Genomic DNA, 24751 nt, shown 5'->3' with positions numbered 1-24751 from the left:
CAAAGAGTATCGTATTAATGTAAAGGTAGGTATTTCCCTATTCGTAGAGAATGTATAATACTACGCTTATCTAGAGCTAGTTAGTATAACAACTATAAATACTTTTTCTGCACAGACGCAGAAGTTCCTGAAAAGCACTGACCGGACAAGATTGGTTTTATTTGTCAATTAATTTTTTCGATTGATACATTACTGAGGCATCTAGTTATCAAGGTACTTTGTTGTTTATATACCTTTCTTCCTTTTCTTTTTTAATTCTTACTATCGGATTTCACTTATCTTTTTGGTGTAAGGGCTATTCTTGTAGTCACTTCTAAAGAAGTAAGCTATATACATACAGAATGAAAACATGCTGGTTTTTTGTAAAATATCTGAGTGATCCCAGATCCACAATTATAGTATGAAGTCTATAAATTTTGTTAAAACACATTACCTGCCTTATTTATAATTATTATATTTAACCCTCTACAGATTCCCCCACATCCTTTAGGGCTTGTTGCCCCTCCTGTTGGTGGCCCTGAAGAAGGTGTCTTGTCACCGAAACGCGCGTAGGCCCCTTTCCATCCAGAGGAGAGGTCCCCAGAGACTCAATACTATCTGAAATAACTGTATTCACTGTTACTTCTTTGTCCTGGAGACTATGCCAAACCACCAAATGTTTAGTGCTATATTTTAAACATGAGTATGACTGATGTATGCGTGAGAGTATGAATCGTTTTTTATATGATTAGCCACGGGATTATGTGTTAGGGTTTTGGATACTATCAAATGAATATATATGTGATAAGTTAAGAAAATAATGGAGAAAACTTCTCAATGAGTGCTTATAAAATTTAAAAAAATATAAATAAAAATTGTTAGTAAATAAACAGATTTCTTTGTTTAATTTTCCGCTGTTGGCAGGTGAGAACTTTTTGTAGTCTCAAATAAAATAACATAGGTCCTGAAAGAGCCTCTCTTTAATACTTATTGTTTTTCCCCCCTCCTCTTGGACCTCAAATTACCTCAGGGGGGGCCTTTCTCTTAGACTTATCTTGACTGCGAGCAGCAAGAAAAGAGGGCTTTTCGCAGTCAGAGCTAGCGTTCTACTTGGGACTGCCTATTCATTGGTTCTTGTTCTCCCATTGATCAATCTGTTGCTTGGCCTTCTGGGAAGAGTAGTTTTTATTGTTTATCTTGGCTGCTATTGAATAAAGCAACATTAGAAAAGCATAAAAGGAGCCTCCGGTCTTGACATAAAATTAAAGAGTTACATATATTATAGCCAAATTAAAACAACCAGTCCCACTGCAAACAAGCATTCCACCTCACTGACATCTAGGACCTGGCTCTAAAAGAACACTGACAAAAACCAAAACAATATTACCAAAATAATCAGTCAACAGTGTCAACCTTATGACTTGCACTAGCTACCCACCTCTACCTCCAGTTAACCATGTGGAACTAAACCTTTCATGCTTACCTGGGTACGTGCTCCGGATTGTATGGCACTAATGTGGCTAGATGTCCCTGCAGCAGCGTATCCTGGTTAATCCTCATGGCTTCAATTGAGGCTTGTTTACAAAGAGGACCCGGAGATTACGGTTGGCTCCCTGCTTCTACCAGACAGGGGCGTCCTGAGACTACCTAAATCTGCCAGCAAGCAAACTGACATTACGGATACCAAATGGCAGCCAGATACTACTGTAGACTACATATGCTGCAAGACACAGTTTAGGACGATTTAAGACTTCCAATCACTCCTGGTATCCGGTAGAATCAAGAAACCTCCATGGACAGTACACATTGCAGGACGTGGTTATGCCACTGTCGAGGACTTGGCGGGCTGCTAAAGGAACAACAGCAAGTACTAGAGAAGGTCAATTAATACAAGAGTCCACCTGAGATTACGAGGAACTAATAGAATACTGATCGGGAATGAGAGAGACCAATGCCTATATATACGAGCACGAACTACACATGCGCACCATAGTGAACTAGCAGTGGATACCTTAAAAGCACAACGGCTGCTGGTAACTTTGGCAAACATCTAGAACGCGTCATGAGACTGCGTTTCGAAATTTGCCACTTAAAAGCACATGAAACCCCTTTAATATGAACTCACAAATATAAATATATCATGTATCTGCAAGAAGTACATTAGCTATTCTATATATTTAAAGTAAGTCAGTCTTTATCTGTGAGATAACATTACATTTGATTTATTTTTTTTAAATCTAATTTCAATGCATAAACTACTGAAATCATAAAAGCCGGTCACGGCCAAGATGGCCATCTTCTTTACATGACAGGCTTTCGCTCTAAGCTCCTCTTAGGCATTGGTCCTTTTCTTCTTTCGGTCGCAGTCTCGTGGCACCAAAGCAATAACAACCGCACGCCTACGAAAGCCGCGCCCCCTCTGTTAAAAACGCCAGCAGGATCCTATCCACTGTCTCTTTTTAAGCATCACGTGTTCTACCGGGTGACGCACGCGGAAGCCCCCTAGCCCGTCAATGCGCGTCCATGGAAATAGAACCCAGAGTATTCGTGACGTGCTGACAGTTGGCAGTGATTGGCTGAAAGACCTCAGCGAGAGGTTAGAGGAGCTGAGCGGCAGGAGGAATCTGTCTGGAGCAGTTGCAGGTAAATAATAAAGGGGCCCGGTGATACAGGTGAGAAATAATACGGTCTGGCGAGGGGGAGAGAAAATAAGCAGGCCAGTGCTGGGGATTCAGGCAGCATAACGTGTCTGCATAGGGAGAGTGCAGTGATGAGGGATTTGAATGGGCGAGGACATATTTTGACGCTGACGAGTTTGTGTGTCACATTTCCTCGTTTGAGATGTGCTAATGTGTAACAGTTTTAATGTGTGACATCTTGATGAGTGACACGTACTCCCTGGCAGTTACTGCTGTAATTGTTCTTGGTAACATACCATATGTTTGCGTACAGAACTCCACCACGGTCTTGCCATACCTCCAAATATTCCTCACCAGTCTCAGTGCTTTGCGCCCTTATAGGTACTATGACGTGCTTCATAAATTGTGCAATATAATGTTAACCTCCACGGAAGGTTTTGGTGTAGACTTAGATCCCCCGTACCAGCAGCATCAAACACCGAGGGACTTTCATGTGCAGTCCAGTATCCCCAACATAGTTTCCCCCCCTGTATCCAACCTAACCTATATTCCTTATACAAACTTAGTTGACATAGCAGAGGCAGGCCTTCCAAGTCCAACATATTCATTAGGAAAAAATGTAAAAGTGCGAACTTGCACCAAGAGAGGACTGCAAAACGCTCTTAGAGGGTGAAGAGATAACCTCCGTGCAGAGAGAGATGAAGTAAAAGCATGTAGGCAAGTGCTTGTTTATGTAAAAGGGTGTGATTGGTAGGTGTAGTGAGCCATCCGAGACCCTCCCACGGTAGCGCACTTTTACCTTTACCTCTTTTGGCCAGAGGCTATAAAAGAAAGGGGCCCTAGTAAAATAAAGAGGTCCTAGACCGCACATGGTTCTTTCACCCATAGCATCAACCTGTGTGTGTAATTGATTCATTGGTGTCAGCGGGAGCACACTGCCAGACAGGGTGTCCGCACTACCTGGCGTCACCCTGCCACACTAGCGACGAGGGTCCTCCCACGTGTGCCCCTGCCGTGATTACGTTCTGGCTGCACCCTGCAGGTTCATTACACACCTGAGATCAGTTGTCTCTGTGGCGCCACCTCCACTCTTACCTAATCGCTGCACTACATGGTTTGCCTTGGGCCCCGAGAATAAAAGAAATAACAAATAGCCAAAGGATATTCTAAGAAACAAGAAAAAAAGGAAGAAATACTGTAAAAAAAGAAATTATACACACACAAAGTACAAAAGAGAGAGTGAAGGACGGCACAAGAGCCACCACATAAAAGACCAGGTGCGACGTGCCCCACGACGTGATACGCCAATGGACTTATACCCAGCAGCTCAGTGAAGCGAGTGAGAACCTCATATCAACACCCAACCATGGCTGATGACCCAAATGCAATACCCCCACAAGCACAACCACAAAGACCGTTTTCCCACAACACTCGCTAGTAGGTGTGTTGTAACCATTCATTGAGCTAGCTGATCTTACAACAGTCATCGTCCCACTGGAAAATATGGGTAGGGAGGCTGGATAACTGCATCATTGACACATGAGGGAATGACGGAACGGTAAAGCGCTTCGTTCTACTTCATTATGCAGGTGATGAAATCTATAAGCTGTTCCAGCACCTCCCCAATACCGGCACTGCAAACGACTATGATGCGGCAGTGAGAGCCCTCAATGCACATTTCGGTCCACAACTGAACCTGGACTTCGAGCTCTCCAAACTCTGCCAAGCCCGGCAACATGAAGGAGAGTCCAGAGACACCTATAACGCAAGCCTGCGCGAGCTAGGCAGCACGTGCACAGCAGATGACCAGCAAAAGGAAATAAGGGCACAGATCATCTTAGGGTGCCGAAGCAAGACACTCGCAGGCCTCAGCCTGAGGCAACCGAACATCAGCCTAGATGACATCCTCATCATGATGCAGTCCCATGATTTGTTGGCTGCGAGAGGCACCGAAATGGACATTGCTCTAACCCAGAATTTGAGAAGGCGCCTGCTGTGAAATTGGAATGGGCTGATACAATATACACTACAGGGAAGAGGAACAGACCCTGGACACCTGCTCGCCCTAATTGGTCTCGCTGCAAGTATGGAGGGTACAAAGAACATACCGTAAATGACTTCTCGGCAAAAGGCTGCACGTGCTTAAACTGCAGCAAAGTTAATCACTTTGCAACGAGAGAGAGAGAGAGAGATAGATAGATATGCCAGAGGGAGGCAAACCACCACAAGAGCAGTAAGACAGCTGTATCCTCAATGACGCAGACACCGCTTTGAAGAATCGTCACCAGAGGATGAAGTGTGCCTCATCCCGTTCACTAATGACCTAAAAGGACACCGAAGGCTGCAACCCACATTTGTGGTAGGAATTGCTGGATCAGAAGTCGAAGCCCTCATCAAAACTGGTGCATTGGTGAACGTGATGGGCATCCAGCAGTACCAACGCCTGCAGCCCGAACCAGCACTATCTCCATCCAATACCAAAATATTCACATACGGGAGCCAGTCCCCGCTATCCCTAAAGGGACGCATGACTGTGAGCATGCGCTCAAACCACCAAGAGATCCCAACAACATTACACATGGTTGATAAAGAAGCTGACACACTGCTAGGTAGCCACCCTGCAGAAGACATAGGGTTTGTGTCAATTGCAAAGAACATAAAAGCATACCAGGTTGACGAAAGGCTAAATCATTCCCGAACGATTCAGTGGCCTAGGGTGCCTGAAAGCCCCACCAGTCAAACTGTACTTTGACACAGCAGTCAAACTCCATAGATGTGCAATTCCACCTGAGGCTACTAGTCGAACAAGAACTTGACAAGCTCGAAAGCTAAGGTGTAATCGAGAAGGAATCCGGGCCAACGCCCTGGGTGTCCCACATGGTGAATGCCGAATAAGCAAAGCAACCAGGAAAAATAAGGTTATGCATCGACATGCGCCTCCCAAATCATGCTAAAAAACAGGAGAGGCATTTCACGTCCACAATGGATAACATTATTGCCGATCTAAATGGATCACGGTGGCTCTCGATGCTAGATCTGAACGCCGAATACCACCAACTGCTCCTCTCAGAAGAAAGCAGGTACATAACGATATTCTCCATGCACCTTGGGCTACGCAAGATGAAACTTCGTCATCTCTTCAGCGGTTGAAGTATTCCAATGTGCCTTCCGAGGGACCCTGTCGGGGCTCTAAGGCATCATGAATGTAAGCGATGACATCCTGATCTTTTCCGCAACTGCTGAGGACCACCACAAACACCTACGAGCCACTCTAAAACGCCTTTGGGAACACAGCATCACTCTGCACAAAGAAGAGTGCTTGTGCTTTCAAAACGTCCATAGAATTCTTCAGATATATCTTCAATCAGCAAGGTGTGCAAGTCGAACCCCCGCAAATCCCAAGTAATCAAACACACCTAGGCACCAGCCACCGCATCAGAAATGCGCAGCTTCCTAGGCATGACCACATACGGTGGCAGATTCATCCCCAATCTAGCACCAGTCAATGAACATCTGAGAGCCCTAACCAAGGTTGATGCCCCTTGGACATGCAGTAAAAAAGAAGCATTCCAAAAGTTAAAGACCGCCCTCCTGAACAAGATGATAATGGTCTACTTCAACCCAAAGAAAAAGACTGAGCTGCTAGTCTATGTGAGCTTCGTAGGCCTAGTAGCTGTGCTCACCCAAGAAATGAAACCAGGGAGGTGGGCACTGTTGGCGTTCGCCAGCAAAGCTCTTACACAGACTGAAGCATGATACTCCCAAATTGAAAGGGAAGCCCTAGCCATCAATTGGGCATGCGGACAGTTACACTTGTACCTCTGCGGAAGGCCCTTTAGAGTGGACACTGATCACCAACCACTTGTCCCATTGTTTCGAGGTATAGCACCTCACCCACCGCCACAAATTGAACACCGGGTCATCCAGCTGCAATACAACCACATGGAAGTGGTCTATCCGCAGGGGTCCAAAAACTCAGCGCACTTCCTCTCATGCCATTCGCCCCAAGTCACAGAAGGAAGTGATGACCGCATCATGACGACAGAAAACTACGTCTGCAAGATATCTCAGGTAGGCTGTCCGAAAGCACTCAGCCTGCGTGAAATTGAGGAAGCAAATAATAATGATCCAGTAATGATGAAGGTGCCCTATAGAAAAGCTTGTGGCAGGGCTTCCTACACGACACCAACGGCTGGCATGGTCCTGAGAAAGAGAGACTTACCAAACTTTGAAGGGTGCGCGACAATCTCCGTACCACCCAAGAGGGTCTCATACTGCAGGGTCACCAATACAGAGTGATGACACTAGCCCATGGCAGGCATCAAGGCACAGAAAATATGAAGTCACACATGCAGAAGAAATTGTGGTTCCCACACAGAAGCTACAGTGGACGACTTGGTGTGACAATGCCACGTGTGCCAAGTCACTAGCTCCCAGGAAGGCCTGGCACCCATCATAACGAAAGAGCCCTGCACCGCCCCTTGGTCCAAGGTAAGCTTAGACTTTGGGAGCTTCCCAGATGAGAAAGTAACTGTCATTCTAGTGAACAACTACTTGACATACCCAATCGTCGACGTAGTTGATACAACAACATTCACCAATGGCGCACCAGTGCTAGAGAAGGTTTTTGCACTATTCGGCCTGTCAGAAAAGATCAAAACAGATAATGTGTCACCCTTCTAAGGGTCGGAGATCAAGAAACTGCTTGAAGACACTCCCGGTCCATCCGGGATGGTTACCATCACTCTATTATCCTGTGAAGGCCCAAACCTGGCGTACACAGAACCATGTGAGTGTGAGCCTGAAACGACTGGCGATGTTTTAGGGCACAGCAAATTTTAGAAGGTTCTTATTTGTGTGATTTTCTGCTTGTACCCGGGAACTGGTGGACTGAGATCTCCTTTGTGTCTGGAGTTCTGTGTGCTGCCTGAGGCCTTCAGTTTTTTAGGAAAGTATGTAGGTGAGTTGAAGTCGATGGCTATGTACGTTAGGCATGCTGTTTTTAATTAGCTAATTACTTGCCATGGTAAATAACCATTTATATAAAGTGAGCAAAGAGGTGATATTGGCAAAATTACATGCAGGTACCAAGTCCTTCCTTGAAAATTGAACTTCCACTCAAGTATGTCATTTTAGCTAACCTCACCTTTTTCTTGAGCTTTGACTTGGAAATGTGAAATTGCATGTCCCTGACTGCAAAGCGCCACTCCCTCAAAATCCAGGACTGGCTGCTATGTATATGTCTATGTGGGGATATTTATAGAGCGCACTGCTGCTCCAAGGAGTGTCCTGGTGCTAGAATCTGAGGGGTAGCAGCGGGGAAGAAGGGTTACAGCCATGAATAGAGCCAAGTTTTCATTTTTTTCCGGAACAGAGGTGTAGATTCAATATTGCTCAGGTGGAGGGGCATTTTGTTCCTGAGGGAAGGTCCGAGACAAGAGAGAGCTTTACCCCCAGACCTGAACTCTTTAAAACGGGGCATATTGGTTAGCAGCAGGTTGGAGGAACGGAGGTTTCTTTGTGGGGCATACAAAGTGATCCTACGTTTTAAATACCCTGATCCTGACTGATATATGGCTTTCTGGGTAACCATCAGAGTCTTAAAGATGATTCTTTTCCTTACTGGGAGCCAAAGGAGGCTCCTCAGAAGGTGGGACACATGCGCATTCCGAGGGAGCTCAAAGATGGTACAGGCTGCTGCATTCTGGACAAGCTGAAGCCTGTCCACTACATAGCAAGGCATGCCTAGATAGAGACCATTCCCGTAATCCAGCCTGGATAGGATCAGTGCTTGAATCACCTGTTGTCTGGCAGCTCTAGACAGAAAGAATAGAAATTTCTGCAGAAGACGCAACCGAGCAAAACGTGTGCCTATTACTGCATTAACTTGGGCACAGAATAACCGCTGGTTATCCAATTTAAACGCCAGGTTTTTCACCACCAGGTTGTTCGCTGTGGGGGAAGGAGCGTCAGGTGGCCAGAAGACCTGCAGCGGAGTCTCAGCACCCTTTCCAAAAAAGAGTAGCTCTGTCTTTCCTGCATTTCATTTGAACTGGTTTGCAGCCAGCCATCTAAAAACAGCTGAGAGTCAAGAACTAATCAGTATACCAGGACAGGGTTTGTTTTCCTTCCACATAAACAACAGATGCGTGTTATCTGCATAGGACACAATTTTGGCCCCCAATGATTCAACCATCGCGGCCAGGGGAGTGAGGTAGATGTTAAACCGGGTCGGACTAGAGGCCCAACCCTGCGGGACCCCAACCTGCAGTGAGCGAGATTAAGCTGAATAGGGATGACACCAGACCTCCAGCCCACTCCCCTCTAGAAAAGATGCCAGCCATTTCCAGGCCAAACCCCTGATGGCAATCGCGTGGAGCCAAGTCAGGAGCATCTGGTGCGAAACCGTATCAAAAGCGTCTGATAGATCTAGCAGGATCAGCAACACACTTTCGCCTGACTCAGCTGGATGGAATCAACCACTTCTAGCAGAGTGGTTTCCGTGCTGTGGATAGGACGAACGCCCGACTGGCTAGGGTGAAGTAGGAAATTCCTTTCAAGAAAGGATGATAGCTGCTGGTTCATATGTTTCTCAAGGAGCTTTGGGAAGGCCGAGAGCAGGGAGATAGGCATGTAGTTGGCAAGGTCAGAGGGATAACCCTGGGCCTTTTTTAGCAGTGGAATAACCTTAGCCTGTTTCCATTTATTGGGGACCGTGGCAGATGAGAGGGAGGCGTTTAATAGCTAGTTCATGGGTGGATTTATTTCTTCTGCTCCCAGTACCAGAATGGAAGCGGGGCAGGGTCCAATGGAGAGCCACATTTAAGGCATTTTAGGGCCCTTAAAGAGTCCTCCAAAGAGATGGGGTCGAAAAAGTTCAGGGAAAATACTTCCGTAGTAGAGGGTAGAAAGTCGTTAAATATTTCCTGATAGTTGACCACCTCCAAGGCAGGACCTGAAGTGTCGTAACCCACCTCAAGCGGAGGGAGGCTGGCCTGGATAGAATCTATTTTTTCCTGGATGAATGAGGCAAGCGCCTCACTCCATTCCACAGAGGGCGGTTTCACATTAGAACCGGCTTCAGGCGCGGAGAAGGACTGCAATTGTTTTATGAACACCCATCCATCTCCAGTCTCTTCTAACTCAGCTTATGCAGTCTTTCCATTAAAATACCCACCTATTTCATAATGGCATATCTGTAAACATGCCATATATTTATATTTAATTAAAAGACAGCAAAAGGACAAAGACTAATCGCATGATACCATATTATTGATTACTTGTAAAGCATCTTAGCGCAAAAGCTTAATTGCGCTGTAGGACCATAGCACACTGTAATAGAGCACTTGGTTTTTGAGACATTGGGAGCAGAGGTGAGGAGTTGGAGTGATCCACAACTTAGCCACACCACTAAAGAAGCCCTGTCTCTTGAACTGGTTTTACAAGCAATAGGATTACGTATGCATTTATTTGGTATTTCTAAAGTGAAAAACTAGCCAAAATGCAACAGAATGCTGCACTGGGCCAGATAGAAAGCACAAACTCTACAATTATTAGGAGATATAGCTGTATTTGTTAACAGTTGATGCATTGTTGTTCAGTGTTGTTCAAAGAAGTGAGCCTTCAATTCTTGTCGTAAATTGGAGAAGCATTTCGTAGTCCTGATAGACACAGGGATGTTGTCCTAGATCCTGGGTGCGTAGATGAATATTATCTGCTGCCTTGTTTTTTCTTTTTTTACACTTATTAGCCTGTAGACTGATGGTGTCCTGGCTGCAGGTGTGCCAAGAATCACCAGAGATAAGTTTGTCTGCAAGATTAATAGGTGTGTTGGTGAATATGGCTTTGAAAACTAAGCATCTGGTTTTGAGGATGGTGCGGGCTGACAGGGGAAGCCAATTAAGTTCCATTAAGATGGGAGTGATTAGATCTTATCTGATCTGGACGAGATGTGATGTGGCTTATAGGACGTCCTTGAGGGGTTCCAGTGTGCAGTCTAGGAGGCCTTGTAGGAGGACTTTACCACCATCCAGACGCAAATGTATGAGGACTTGAATAGCAGTTCTGAACTCAGTTTCTGGAAGAAACTCTTTCACGCTCTTTAGAAGAGAGCTGGTACCAGGCCATTTTTTTGCAGTGGGCTCCTTGAGGATAAGGTTGGTGTCCAGGATGAACCCAAGTGACTTCGCTTTGGTGAAAGTTGGGGTTTGAAGCTGTCAAGGTTCATGACATTATGCCCTGTTTGTAGTGTTTCTTATTTGCTATTCTTGGCAAATAACAGGAATTATGTCTTTGCCATGTTGAGGTTCAGGTAGGTGTCAGACATCCAAGTCGGATTGATTTGCAGTCCGTGTTTGAGGAGTTGAATGTCTGAAGCAGAGGAGACTTTCAAGTAGTGTTGTCTGTATATTGGTGAATCTGGATTCTGTTATCTGTGGTTAGAGCACCAAGTGGCTCCATGTGGAGGCTGAAGATAACAGGGGACAGTATGAAACCCTGGGCGACTCTGCAGGTGATAGGGATCTTTTGGGACCTGGAGGTGCCCTTGGGAACATACTGATGTTGGTTGTAAGATGGGGGAGAACCATTGAAGAACACTGCTAGTGAACCTGTTTTGAGACGTCAGGGGGTGTTTGAAGGTGAGATGGTTGACTGTGTCAAAGGTCACTGTGAAGTTCAACAATACCAGGTGTCTGGGCTATCTTCATCTGTGGTCAGGAGGGCATCATCTACGATGTGTAAGGTAGTAGTGTCTATGCTGCAGCACAAGGCCCCAAAGTCTACTTGCCTACACGCTATGGCGAGTCAGATTTGATCCGGTCGAACTATAATTAGGACCTACTCACCCGTTTTGGTGAGTTGACAAAGAGCAGATGTTCTATTCAGTCAGAAAGTAAAGGAGCAATGAAAACACCTTTACATCTTATTTTGATCTTGCCATATTTTCTCTGTGTTCAGAGACAGAAGTCAGTTTACAATTACTTTTCCTTCTCTGACAGCTGAGTTTCATGAATTTTGGAAAGTGAACTGTCTGACCTGCTGTACGAAGTGTGAAATGAAAGGCTGTAGGGTATCAGGTTTTTCCTAACCAACATTTACATAGTTAATAAATCAACTGTACAAACACTTCAAAATATATGTCAGTAGTTGTGAAAGCCCATATTTCGTACTCCTGTGTGATGAAAACTTATTTGAATAGGATAAAAAACTAATCAGAACACTTTACTTGGTGATGTGCAAATGATAAATATGTTTTCTGAAATCAAATTTTCGCAGATTATTTTTAATACACTATATAATTTTAGGTTTAAATCTGTTTTATTGTCAAATTTGCATATCAGGTTAACAATGCACATCGTGGTAGAATCCTCCATTTCACATTGTGATAATCTAACGTTTAACCCTTTGTAGGAAAAAGAAGAGAGAGAGAAAGGAAAACGAAACTCCCACCCCCATTCCCTCGGCCCAACCTCAGTACCACTTGCTTTGTAATATACTGTGTCAGGATTATCGTGAAGTTCTCATGGGTGCTTCTGTGATTTAAGTGTCTTCTGGGTCAGCAAGACATAGCAACCACAAATAGCGAGGGCAAGTCAACTCCCTAAATTCCATAGTTAATAGCGCTATGACGGGGTGCCAAATGGTTCTTAATGTTTCGTCTTGCGATGTGAGTGTAAGGGTGAGTTTCTCCATCCCCAATATGTCCATAAACATCCGAACCAGGCCACATAAGTCTGGCTGTGGGTGTCCCCCCCCCCCCCCCCCCCCATAGGACCAAGTCTGGTGGGCGGCCCCCGGCGCTATGTTGATCTGGCGTACTTTATGAGAGAGGGAAAGTGAGGGGGTTGGGGAGGCCTGAAAAAGTTTATGATGGAAATCTGGGATGCTGAGTGGAGAAGTGAGTGTCTATGCCGTGCAATACCAGCTTCCAGGACGCTATGACCCCCGGGCAGTCCCAGAGTATGTGTGTTGAGCGTGCCCTTAGCCCCACATGGTCACCAGCAATTGTCACTACGGGCTGGATTCCACCGGTCGAGACTCACCGGAGTGAGGTAACAATAGGAGGTAAGTTCAACAGCCGTTTCAGTGCTAGCTATGTTATAGGTGGTATGCCGTGCTCAATGGTATATGTCACGCCATTCCTTCGAGGAGAGTTAGCGACCTATTTCAGACTCCCAGCTTTTCTGGGAGGGGGATTTGTCCGAGCAGGTTAGGCTGGAGCAGGACGTATAGCTCCGAAATAAGTCGTTTGTCTGTTTGTTTACCTATGAGCCATTTCTCGTAAGGTGTCAGTGGCCTCCCTGCTCCCTGGCGCATGGACGGGTGCGTTAACCGATGTCTGATTTGGAGATATCTATAGCTTTCAGTCTCGGAAATAGCGTAGTCAGTCCGTAGTGCGTCAAAAGAGAGAATCCCTTCCAGATCGAAAAAGTGTCCTATCGCCCTGAAGGGTGCCTACCGCCATATCTGAAATGATGGTCCCAGCCCAGATGTGAAGTCCGGGTTGTCAGCTATCTGGGTCAGGGTAGTTAGTCTTCCTTTGCGGATGCATCGATCCCACACCTTTAATAGAGAACGCGTTATGGGCAAGATGCATAAACTAGGTGCGCAGTGGGCTCATGGCAAGAACGGGACACTCACCAGCGAAGTTCCCACCAGGGCTCTGTCCATGAGCAACCAGTTATTCTCTGGCTCAACCCGGGACCACTCCGCAAGATAGCGGAGCTGGGCAGCCTGGTAATACTGTAGAAGGTAGCCCCCCCCCCCCCAGGCCACCTTCCGCCGGGGGGAGCCAGTTCCATTCTCTACTCATTCTGGGACGCTTACCCGCCCATATGAAGTGGTTCAGTGCAGTCCGGAGGGTCGCAATCGTACCGGTCGGTGGGGTTAGTGGTAGGGCTTGAAATAGAAAGAGAATCCTGTGCAGAGTAGTCATTTTTATTGCCGCAACCCGACCTAATAGGGAGATCGGGTAGTGTCTCCATTGGTTTAGTTCTGTGCATATGCGCCCTTTTAACGCTTCCTGGTGTTTGTCCTCTCTAGTATCTGGCAGAACTGGACAGTTAAGTAAGGGATAGGTTGGGCGTCCGACTCTATCGCGTGTGCTCGTTTTAGTGTTTCCATCTCAATCTGGGGGGATTGTGAGGTTAAGAGCTTGAGACTTATGAAGGTTCATTCGAAATCCGGACACCTGTCCGAACTCTGCTAGTTCGTTTAGAATGGGGGGCAGGCTCTCAGCTGGGTTATCAAGCATGACCATTACATCATCTACGTACAAGCTGACTCGATGTTCTTCCCCTCACAAGGGAATCCCACTTATTAGGGGGTGATCTCGCACCTGCTGCGCAAAGGGCTCCATATACAGAGCGAATAGGAGGGGAGGGAGCTGGCAACCCTGTCTTGTGCCTCTGCAGATTGGAAAGCTCTCCGAGACTAGCCCGTTGACTCTCACCGAAGCTGTCGGGGACCCATAGCTGCCAAGGATTCAGGAGCGAAATCGCTCCCCGAATCCGAAATGCACCAAAGTGCCCCGCAGAAAGGGCCAGTGGACCCAATTAAAGGCTTTCTCAGCATCAACTGAGAGCAGCATGTTGGCGCCCTGCTTGCGGTGCACCTTGTCTATTATATGCAAGAGTCTTTTAGTATTATCCGCATTTTGCCTCTGTAGGACAAATCCCCTTTGATCAGGGTGTATAAATCCCTGCATCAGAGGATTGAGGCGAGCTGCAAGGACCCCCGGTGAGGAGTTTTGCGTCCTTGTTTAAAAGCGATATCGAGAGATAGTTAGCGCAGGACCGTTTGTCCTTTTCAGGCTTGGGTATGACGACAATGGTTGCCTCGATCATCGAGGCTGGGAGGGAGTCTGGGTCCACAATGACACTGAAGAGCAGAGTGAGGACTTGGGTGAGCTCCGAGCAAAAGTTATCATAAAGCCCGGAGAAAAATCCATCTGGGTCCAGGAATTTCAACGGTTTCTGCCTTGAAATAGCAGATATGACTTCCTCGATTTGTATGGGATCGTCAAGGGAGGACGCTTGGGAGGCCGTCAGTGCGGTCACAGGAGAGTCATGCAGATAGCATGCTGTTGCCTCAGAGGGGGCTGGTTGGAGTATAATGTCACATAAAAGTCCCTAAAGTGTGCAGCGATGGAAACGTCGTCCGCCAGCTTCTCACCTTTCTCTATCAGGAGGGAATTAACTCTATTGGCTTGTCTTTGGGCTCTGAGCCTGGTGGCTAAAAGCCTACCACTCTTGTTCCCCTTCAGATAAAATGAGTGTTTAAGGCGCAGCAGAGCGAATTCCGCTCAATCAAGATCCAAACCGGCCAGTTGTTTCCTTGCGGCCTCCAGCTGGGGCCAGACCCTGGGGGGCACCAGTGCGGTGATGAATACATTCAAGTTCTCTCACCTGTTCCTGCAACTCGGCCCGTTTTGAGCTTATGCTGCTTATTTTCGGCGGCCGAGATAGATATCAGTTCCTCCCCTGATAACCGCCTTCAGTGCATCCCAGATGACTGGCAGCGCCACTTCTGATTTGTCATTAACTGCCATGTAGTTGCCAATAGCCTTCTTGAGCCGCGTGACCACCTTTGGTTTCTGAAGCAGTGATACCCTGAGTCACCAATGGCCTCACATATGTCTTTGCTGGGGATTGTGAATCTCCAGTATCAGCGCTGAGTGGTCGGATAGGCTTCTTGGCTCAATTTCGACCGAGCGGAGGAGTCTGTGCAAGTCTTGAGTTCCCATGAAATAATCTAATCGTGCATAGGATTTATGAGCGTGCGAATAAAATGTGTAGTCCCGTGGGATTGGGTGAGAGGCTCTCCACAGATCTATTAGTCCGGTTTCTCTGAACCAAGCAAGCCTGTCCTCTGTCAATGACCCAGTTCCCCCCCCCCCCCCCTCCCTATGGACAGAGCGATCTACCTGTGCATCGAAAACATTGTTAAGGTCACCTCCTATCTGGACTAGTCTGTCCTGTGAAATCAGGGACCCTACTAAAGCCTCCCAAATAAAGTGCTCCTGTCCTTCGTTGGGTGCGTAAAGGGTACCCAGGGTTAGTGTCTGTGAGCCCCACTGTATTTGGTAGACCATGAGATAGCCCTTAAGTTCCATCAGTTTAGGGCCAATTGAACCTTGGAAAGAACATGAAAATAGGATAGCTACTCCTGCCGCCTTACGCCATGATGAGGAGAACAGTTGCTGTGGGAAGGATCTAGATTTAATCTGCTGAGAATCGCCAGCGAGCAGATGAGTCTCCTGGAGAAGGCAGATGTCCTCCCTGTGTGTTCCAAATAAGAAAGGACAGCTTTGCGCTTCACTGGATTGTTGAGGCCTTTCACATTCAGGGAGATTACCTTTAAGGTGTCACCTGCAGTCAGGGCGGATGAATACAGGTGTGCTCTAAGGTAATGGCCTGCCCTGTCGCCTATCTAACGGTATTGTGTTGCGATACAGGAGCCTGAGGTGTGGGAAGTGATGTGGCAATGTCCCTGTCTCCCCCGTCATTGCGCCCTTCACCAGTGCTACTGAGTGGTACGTTTCAAGTAAACATGTATAAACTAGAAACAAAAGAAGACAACACCCCAGAATAATAAACAAAGTCTCTGAAAGGGAGAGGCCCATCAAAGCGGTCTCCACCCTCCGGCCTGAAGTCATCATAGTGATCCCTCCCGTCATGGCCTGATAAGCATCTGATGTGATGTGAGAAACTTGATTCCCAGTCCTGAGGCGGAAGCCGGGAGCTGGTGGTACGATTAGATTGTTTTGATACTGTGAGTGTTTTTATTTGCTGTATCTACGGTATTTTTAAAACTTATAAAGCCTACCTGCTGTCTTAGGGTGTAAAGCCTCTGGCCACATACCGCTCAGCTGATTGCTCATTGTAACGGTATCTGTTTGTTTAGCGGACGCCATCACCGGCGTGCTCGCAGACCACGCCCCCTCGAGGCTACGCCCCCCGCCCTGTCTTAAGCGCTGAATCCACTAGAAGCTACAGAAACTTGATTCCCAGTCCTGAGGCGGAAGCCGGGAGCTGGTGGTACGATTAGATTGTTTTGATACTGTGAGTGTTTTTATTTGCTGTATCTACGGTATTTTTAAAACTTATAAAGCCTACCTGCTGTCTTAGGGTGTAAAGCCTCTGGCCACATACCGCTCAGCTGATTGCTCATTGTAACGGTATCTGTTTGTTTAGCGGACACCATCACCGGCGTGCTCGCTGACCACGCCCCCTCAAGGCCACACCCCCCTTTCTCACCTCTTATCATGTGCATGGGCAGGAAGCACAGCGGACGAGCGCAGCGGGAGCGCCGTTTGCGCGCCTAAGGCAAGCCCGTCCGCGCCTCGACAGGGCCAGGACCCCTGCTAATTCCACACTGCACGGGATTCCTCCCACTATCACATACAACCCAGACGAACTTGGAGCTTTTAATCGCAACCTTTCATGCAATGGCGCCCACTGGAACGTCTTAGACTCCTCCTCACGAATATGCCCTAATTGCCGCTTCAAATTTAGCCTACCTAATTCCTCCCTTCCCCAGCTTAACACAGCGGATGACCCTCCTATTCTGGCTGCCCTTATCAATGCTCGCTCTCTATCAAAGCACTCTGAAGAAGTACATTAATTCATCATTGATAAGAACCTCGACATCTTATTCATCACGGAGACGTGGTTGAACGAGAGCTGTGCCCCAGTTGTGGAGCTGGCTGTCCCGAGAGGGTTTAAGATCACAAGACAGGACCGTAATAAAGGCAGGGGAGGAGGTGTAGCCGTGATCTACAAAGAGAAATGGACTCTGAGGATGGAATGCACAGGAAGGATTGAGGATGGAGAAGCTATGGAATTTTCCCTTGCATTATCCCCCAAATTTACTCTGGGGGGACTATTGATCTATCGCCCACCGGGTCCTCTAGGCAATTTTATTAAATCCCTGGAGGAGATCACCATCCAACGTTCTCTCCGATTCCCTCACTTCCTAATGCTGGGAGATTTTAACCTACACACGGACACAAGCTCTGCCCCCGGAGTTAAAGAGCTGAAAGAAATTTGCAATTTGGCTCAGATGGTCCAACAGGTGCAATCTGCCACTCATGAAGGGGGTCATTGTTTAGATCTAGTATACTCTACTCTAATTTTAACATCTCTGCAGATCCACCCTACCCCATTACATGGTCAGATCACTTTCCTGTTCACTTCTCCTGGTCTATAAACAACAGCCGTGTGTCACCCACACCCAAGCTTGGGGAACGTCCAAGGAGAATTAATATTCCGGACCTAGTGGTGGCCCTTACCCACTCCACCCCAATGAAAGCACAACATTTGCATGAAGCTGTAGACAACTTCTCATCCTGGATAGACACCTCCATTATATCCTTACCAAAAAGCAAAGAAAAAAATAACCATAGGATCACTCCCACTTCCCCCTGGTACACTGAACAATTAAAAATCTTAAAAATTGGATGTAAGGCGCTAGAGCGAATATGGAGAAAGAACTATTGCCCTACTGCTAAATCGGAACTCCGTGTAGCCCAAAAAAGCTACTACGCAGCTATTAAAACAGCTAAAGGGGAATTCTATGCGTCTAGAATTCTAAAAGCTAAAAACAACAGTCGAGAAATCTTCTCCATAGTTAAAAGCTTCACTACCCCGGTTGCAGAGAAGACCTCTTTTCCTTCCTCCACAGATTGGTGTGAGCAACTATCCACTTTTTTCATTGAGAAAATTCAAAACATTCAAAACCGTCTGAATAACCCTGACCAGCCACCCGACCCACAATCTGCTCCAGCCTTAATTCACCAACTTCCTCTTCTTTTCCCTTCTCAAGTAATTAAGGCTAAAGCAGAGATGACCGAGTTTACTCAGGTCAAAAATATAGATATCATGACCATATTAAAATCTCTGAAATCAGGGTCACCTATAGATCCTTGCCCTGCGAGGGTCCTTAATGGAATAGCTGAAGTTATTGCCCCTATGGTCACCGCTCTGGTCAATGAATCCCTTACTTCTGGAATTCTACCCTCCAAGTGGAAACAAGCTAAACTTCTCCCCCTGATAAAAAAAACCTTCCGCCGATCCATCGATCACCTCCAATTACAGGCCTATATCCCTTCTACCAGCCCTTGCTAAAGTTTGCGAGAAAGCTGCATTCCGGCAACTTGAGAGATTTGTGGAATCTTCTGAGGCTCTTCATCCGGCCCAATCGGGTTTCCGCACCTCTTTCAGCACGGAAACGGCATTGGTGGAGGTGGCGGAGGCCATTAGGGATTGCCTTGACGGAGGCGGCAGAGCGGCCCTTATTCTTTTGGACCTCTCTGCCGCCTTCGACACGGTGCCCCACCTCCAGCTTCTATCTAGGCTGGAGGACATCGGCATCTCGGGTACGGCACTGGAGTGGATCAGGTCTTTCCTCTCCGACCGGACCCAACAGATCTGGCTCCCTCCCTTTTACTCCGCTAATCAAAGGGTAGAAACTGGAGTTCCCCAAGGATCAACCTGAAGTCCCCTCTTATTTAATATTTACTTAGCTCCCTTGATTCGGCTGGCAGAGAACTGGGGTGCTAAGATTATGGCTTACGCCGATGACACCCAGCTTCTCTTCACCTGGAAAAAGGAGAACTTGTGCACCTCTGGAGTACGATGCCTATCCTCTGTATTTGCCTGGCTAGCTAGAGCCTGCCTCAAATGCAATGAGGAAAAAACAGAAATTCTGCTCTACGGCCAATTTCCCACTGATTTTAAGGAGTCTATCTGGCCCACTGAATCAACATGTCCAACGGGAGAGAGTGGGTTGGCCAAGAACCTGGGTATCTGGTTTGGAGCAGATTTATGTTTTCGAGATCAGATCTCACGACTGGCGGGGACGTGTTTTGGAACCCTGACTACTCTTCGCAAATTTTTTCCCCTTCTTCCCCAAATGGCCAAAGAAACGGTAGCCAGAGCTCTGGTGCTCTCCCGTCTGGACTACTCTAACGCCCTTTATGTAGGGGCTCCAGACTACCTGATCAGAAGGCTACAGGTAGTCCAGAACGCAACGGTGAGACTCATTTTTAACATCTCAAGGAGACTTAGCGTTCGCAAACAGTTGAAGGATCTACACTGGCTCCCTGTGGCCCAAAGAGTGCACTTTAAAACTTTGGTCCTCGTTTATAAGGCCCTTAATGGACCGTGCCCTGCCTATCTAGCCAAAAGATTCACTCTCTACCTCCCGACCCGTCAGCTGCGATCCACCTCCAGAAAGCAGGTGGTCGTCCCCAGATTTAAAAGAGTTCGCCTGGGTGGACAATCTTTGACGGTAAAGGGTGCTCAATGGTGGAACGCCCTGCCAGACGCTCTCAGACACTCTTCCGACTTGTATCATTTTAAGAAACTACTTAAAACGCACCTCTTTCAAATCCACGAATAGCCTCCCCCTTTTTACCACCTTGACTCAGTTTCGTTCCCGCGCCAGGACAGTCTTGACTATTTGAGCGCGTTATAAATCCGCATATAACATAACATAACATAACATGTGTTCCCCGGCAGTGGGCAAGGCGGAAGGCACAATGTTAGTCTGCTTCCCCGGGCACACGATCACCCGCCAGGCTCTCCAGAACCGCCTTTCTCTCCTGCGCCATAGCTTCAGGGTCGGGCTTTAGGGGCCTCACTGCCTCCATCTTTGTCGCTCCTGGCGGCCGGACCTGGCCTCTTCTTCAGTCACCCCTCCTGTTGGTACCTCTGGCCGCTCGATCTGGAGGAGGGTTCAGGCTGCGCTGAAGGACCACAGTTAGCGTGTTTTTCCCTCCCATGTGAAGATCAAGCTGAAGGCGTGGCCCCAAGTGTATGAGATATTGTGCTCTCTAAGGAATGTGGTCACTGGACAAAACTCTTCTCTTCTGCAGCGTAATCACCGACAGATCTTGATACAGCTGGAGCGAGTGGCCACGGAAGAGCATCAGGTCAGGGCACCTGACTGCCCGGAGAATGTGTTCCTTAAGGGGAAAGCTTTGCACACAAGCCAGGATATCTGGGGGCGGCATATTCTGTGCTCTAGGGGGCCCAACTCAGTGAACTCTGTCCAGGCGAATATCTGACTCTAATGTGTCGCCCAAGATCTGTGCGAAGAGGGCCATAACGTATTCCTCCACATTCCATGCTTCGGCAGACGTTGCGGCATTCCTGATCCGTAAGTTATTACGCCTTGACCTGTTCTCCATGTCCTCAGCGTGGGCCTGGAGCTCTATCTGCCTGTCCGAAAGGCAAATTGTTTCTTGTTGGAGTTGCTGCAGCTCTTCTTCTCTGGAGGTCTCATTTGATTCCACTGTGTCTCCTATGTCAGAGATCTCTTTTCTGACTCCTTGCAGATCTCGAGCCAAGTCTTCTTTAATTGATTGCAAGTCTTCTTTTAGCGACGTGAATAGGGACTCGAGGTAAGATCGAGTAATAGGGGCCTCACCGTCGTCCTCGCCATCCGGGGGTAAAGAAGCTGTCGAGAGGCTTGGGAGGTCTTGAATCAGGGTCTTGGTGAGTATGTCCTTTTAACGTACGATCTTTTTTGACCCAGGCTGTCGCCATGGTCCTCTGTGGTGCGCGGGCCTGCTGGCCGATGCGAGGGGAGGCAAAGTAGTCCCCGTCCCCCAGAGCGGGCAGTGAAATCGGGGATACCTGCCACCCCTTTCTATACAACACAGCCCGGTGGGTCATACCAGAAGTGCATCACCTGGAATGTTGAGGTTCCTCAAAGGCTGCGCATCCTGGCCGTTTAATCCAGCACCAAGTCCCGGCCCAGGGGCAAAACATCGCAGTTCCAGAAGTTTAATCCCAGGCCAGGGTGAGACCTCCAGGGCCACTTGATACGTCTCTCTGGGGGATGACCGGAGTACGGCGGCGCACCACCTCACATGCCTTGATGTCTTAACTGCTTAGTACCCTAGGGGTGCTGCGCAGGGTTGCTCCTTGGGCCTCCCGCCTCTGCTCTTCTTCTCTACCCGGGGCCCCGCACCCTTCAATCTCTTGTGTCTTGGACAGGGCCAGCTCCACTTTTCGTCTAAGGCCTCCCTCTTGGCATGGCTCGGCCTTTATCCGGGCACGCAGTCTGGGCCCAAGCCACACCCAGGGCCTTAGTTAGCGCTAATGATGCTCCCATGCCGCCCTCCTCCGGCTCACCTGGTCCAGGCCCCCGTGAGGTACTCCCCAGAGATGTGGACTGCTCCCGCCTCCTTGGGTGCTCGGGGTCGCCCTGCGGTGTGAGTCCCAGGGCCTCTTGCCTCTGTGCCTTTGCCACCTGTCCAGGCCCCTTGTCGTGCCCACAGTCCAGGCCCTCACCGTCCTCGGGGGCTTAGCACTTCTGCTGTCTCAGCGGGGAGGGGAGCGGCCTCACTGTGTGCTTGCCTGCCTAGGCGCTTTCCTTTCTGCACGTTGGTGCTGATGCCGGAGCTCGGGGGAAGGGGGCAGACAAGGGTCCCAAGGTCCGTAGTCCATGTCCCCGGATAATGCTTTGCATGCGGCTGGCAGCCGAGCGCCGCTCGCCCCCGGCAGGCTGCACCCAAGCAACGGTCATCCGCTCCCCTCCTCCGCACTCGGCCGCAGCGTGCAGGGCAGCTCGCTTGGCCGATCAGAAGATCCCTGGGGTTTAGGAGCCGCTGCAAGGTAGATCTGCCCCGAATACTGCAATTATGAGGCTTTGTGACGGGGCCGGAGCGGAGAGATCATGGAGCACATCTGCTCACTCGGCCATCTTGGCCACAGCCCACTATATAGTTTTATCAGTAAAACTGCAAGGTAATGGGAAGGTTTTTGGCCATTTCTTGGAAATTTACTGTCTGTAAATGACAGTGCACCATCACATCAGGCTTTAATAATATATTTATTAAAAGTAAGTGTTTAGACTTGAACTGAGAAACACTCCTGCCCCTGCCCTGATGACAATGCTATTAGTAAACGGAGAAGCAAGTCCTAGATCATGTATAACCTATATGTGGGCTAGATTCTTATTGCACATGAAGCAAACAATTAGACTATTTAATCAAACAAAAACGTTTTGTATTGTACATCTTAAGGCTGAACTCACATATTTGAAGGTGGCTTATCTGTAAGAATGACATAACAGGAGACTGTTTAAAATAAAATATTTGCCAATGATCACACAATTTGAGACCAGTTTATGGGTCATTACAGTTAGGTCTAGTAGATTATTCAGGTTACCTGGGCTGCAGGTCTAGTAAAATTTGTATGATTTTTTGAGGCCTGACCATGATCCAAAGCCAGACTGGTAGTCGTGCAGGACATGGTTTGCAGCGGTGTGATCATAGAGTTGAACATAAACTGTTTTATCAATGATCTTGCTGATGAATCGTAGGTGAGTGATGGACCAGTAGTTGTGAGGTCATTAGAGTCTAGTTTAGGTTACTTTAGGAGTCGAAGGATCAGATGTGCTTGAGAACTTCTGGAAAGGTGTCTTGAGTAAGAGAGGCATTGATAGTGATGAGTAGGGGGGAGAAATGCGATAAATACAGATTTGTAAATTTTGTTTTTGTAAATATTTTTATTGAAGTTTGAACATAAAACAGTACACAGTAGAAGAAATGTCCAGTGAGTGTGCCGTGGAACATGCATGTCATTGTGAAAAGCGGAGAGCTCCTTTTGGCTTCGCAAGACAGTATTTATCACATTGCGCCGACCAATTATATCTCGTCTAATCGTGGTCACTGAGGTCTGAGTCTGATGTGTCGCTCGGGGGTTCACATATATTTCCTCTATAGGCATTCCACCCACCCCACACCCGGGTCCATTTTTTGGGGCAGCCTCTGTGAAGATAGACAGTTTTTTCGACCACCATTGTGGAGTCCATGTCTCGGGACCACTGGGCAAGGGTTGGAGTTTGGCTAGAGCCCCATTTTTGGGCTATATTGCGTTTCGCCAGCATAAGTCCCAGTGTTATCCAGAGTTGTGTGATCTTGTTGTGATCAGTCTGTTCCCAGACATTGAGGAGACATCTCCGTGGCTCCGGGAGTGTTGGGACCCTGGTCACTTGGGAGAGTGTGCGCAGAATTCCCTTCCAGTACAGCGTTATGGCCGGGCATTCCCTTAGGGTATGTAGAAGGGTTCCCTCCATCCCACACTGCCTAAGACATAGCGGGGAGTCAGTTCGGTTAAGTTTAAATAGGGGTGTACGAGTGTAGTATGTGCGGTGCAGAATTTTAAGTTGGACCAGACGCAGTCTGGATGAGACGCCCACCTCCCTAGGGGAGGAAAGCGCCGCCTGCCAGTCCGCTTCGTCGAATTCCCCCAGCTCGGCCTCCCATCGGTTTTTAAGGGCTGCGAATGGATCTGGCCGGTTGTTTATCAGTTTTCGGTATGTTAGGGAGATCGCCCTCTCTGTCAGGTGTTCTGTGAGGAGCCGGTCCTCCAGAGGCGACGACTCCGGAAGTCGGGTTCCGGGCGGGACTGCCGCCTGGAGTGCGTGCCGGATTTGCATGTACCTGAACCCTTCGGTGGAAGCCAGGTCGAAATCTGCTTGCAGTTGGGTAAATGTGACCATTTCTCCCTTCTTCCAAAGGTCACCCACCCTGGAGATGCCAATTAGGTCCCATTGATGGAACCCCTTGGTAGGGCGCAATACCCCCAACTGTTTCGCCTCCCACAACGGAGTAGCTTGGGTTATTTTCCCAGCCCACCCCAGGGCTCGCTGCGCCTCGAACCATAGCCGGAGGGTGTGTGCCGTGGGGCCTGGGGGGCAGTGACCCCTTTTGTGATTATAGAGCGCTCCCATGACCCCTGCAGCCCCCAGCAGGTGCCGATCCATACGATATGCCGGGTCCTCCCCTGGCACATGCAACCACTGGTTGATCACCGTAAGCTGCGATGCCCAATAGTACAGTCGCAAGTCTGGGAGGGCTATCCCACCGTCATACCACCCCCTGGTGAGCTTGTGGAGTGCTATCCGCGGCGCCTTGTCCTCCCATAGTAGGCTGGTGACTTCCGCATTGACGGTGGCGAAATAAGGTGGTGTCACCGGGAAGGGGGTGTTTTGGAGTATATAAAAAAATCTAGGGAGAGCCATCATCTTGAAGAGGGCGGCCCTCCCCAGCAGTGTCAAGGGCAGGGTGCGCCAATGTTTGACATCGCTACGAAACCGATGCAGTGGCTTCGCCAGAT

The 24751-nt window shown here is 48.2% G+C and overlaps 2 protein-coding genes across 5 annotated transcripts in view; one reads left to right on the top strand and one right to left on the bottom strand.

The window, feature by feature from the left end:
- Positions 1 to 2344, bottom strand: part of NAT9 (N-acetyltransferase 9) — a 94581-nt gene extending 92237 nt beyond the window's left edge. The window contains exon 1 of one of the 2 annotated variants that reach the window (XM_085617092.1): positions 1463 to 2344. In XM_085617092.1, coding sequence (XP_085473218.1) covers positions 1463 to 1539 — 77 coding nt within the window. In that variant the 5' untranslated portion in view covers positions 1540 to 2344. The remainder of the gene's footprint in view (positions 1 to 1462) is intronic. The other variant, XM_085617090.1, reaches the window with a different exon arrangement.
- A 108-nt stretch (positions 2345 to 2452) lies between these two features.
- SLC38A12 (solute carrier family 38 member 12) overlaps positions 2453 to 24751 on the top strand; it is a 593784-nt gene continuing 571485 nt past the window's right edge. The window contains exon 1 of one of the 3 annotated variants that reach the window (XM_085617088.1): positions 2453 to 2622. The gene's annotated coding sequence lies outside the window, so the exon portion shown is untranslated. Of the gene's footprint in view, positions 2652 to 24751 lie in introns of all 3 variants that reach the window. The other 2 variants (XM_085617086.1, XM_085617087.1) reach the window with 2 other exon arrangements.

The sequence above is a fragment of the Triturus cristatus genome, chromosome 7, assembly GCF_964204655.1.
Source record: "Triturus cristatus chromosome 7, aTriCri1.1, whole genome shotgun sequence".
NCBI classification, from domain to species: Eukaryota; Metazoa; Chordata; class Amphibia; order Caudata; family Salamandridae; genus Triturus; species Triturus cristatus.
Note: the sequence above shows the minus strand (reverse complement) of the source record. Positions and strands in the feature narration are given on the sequence as shown.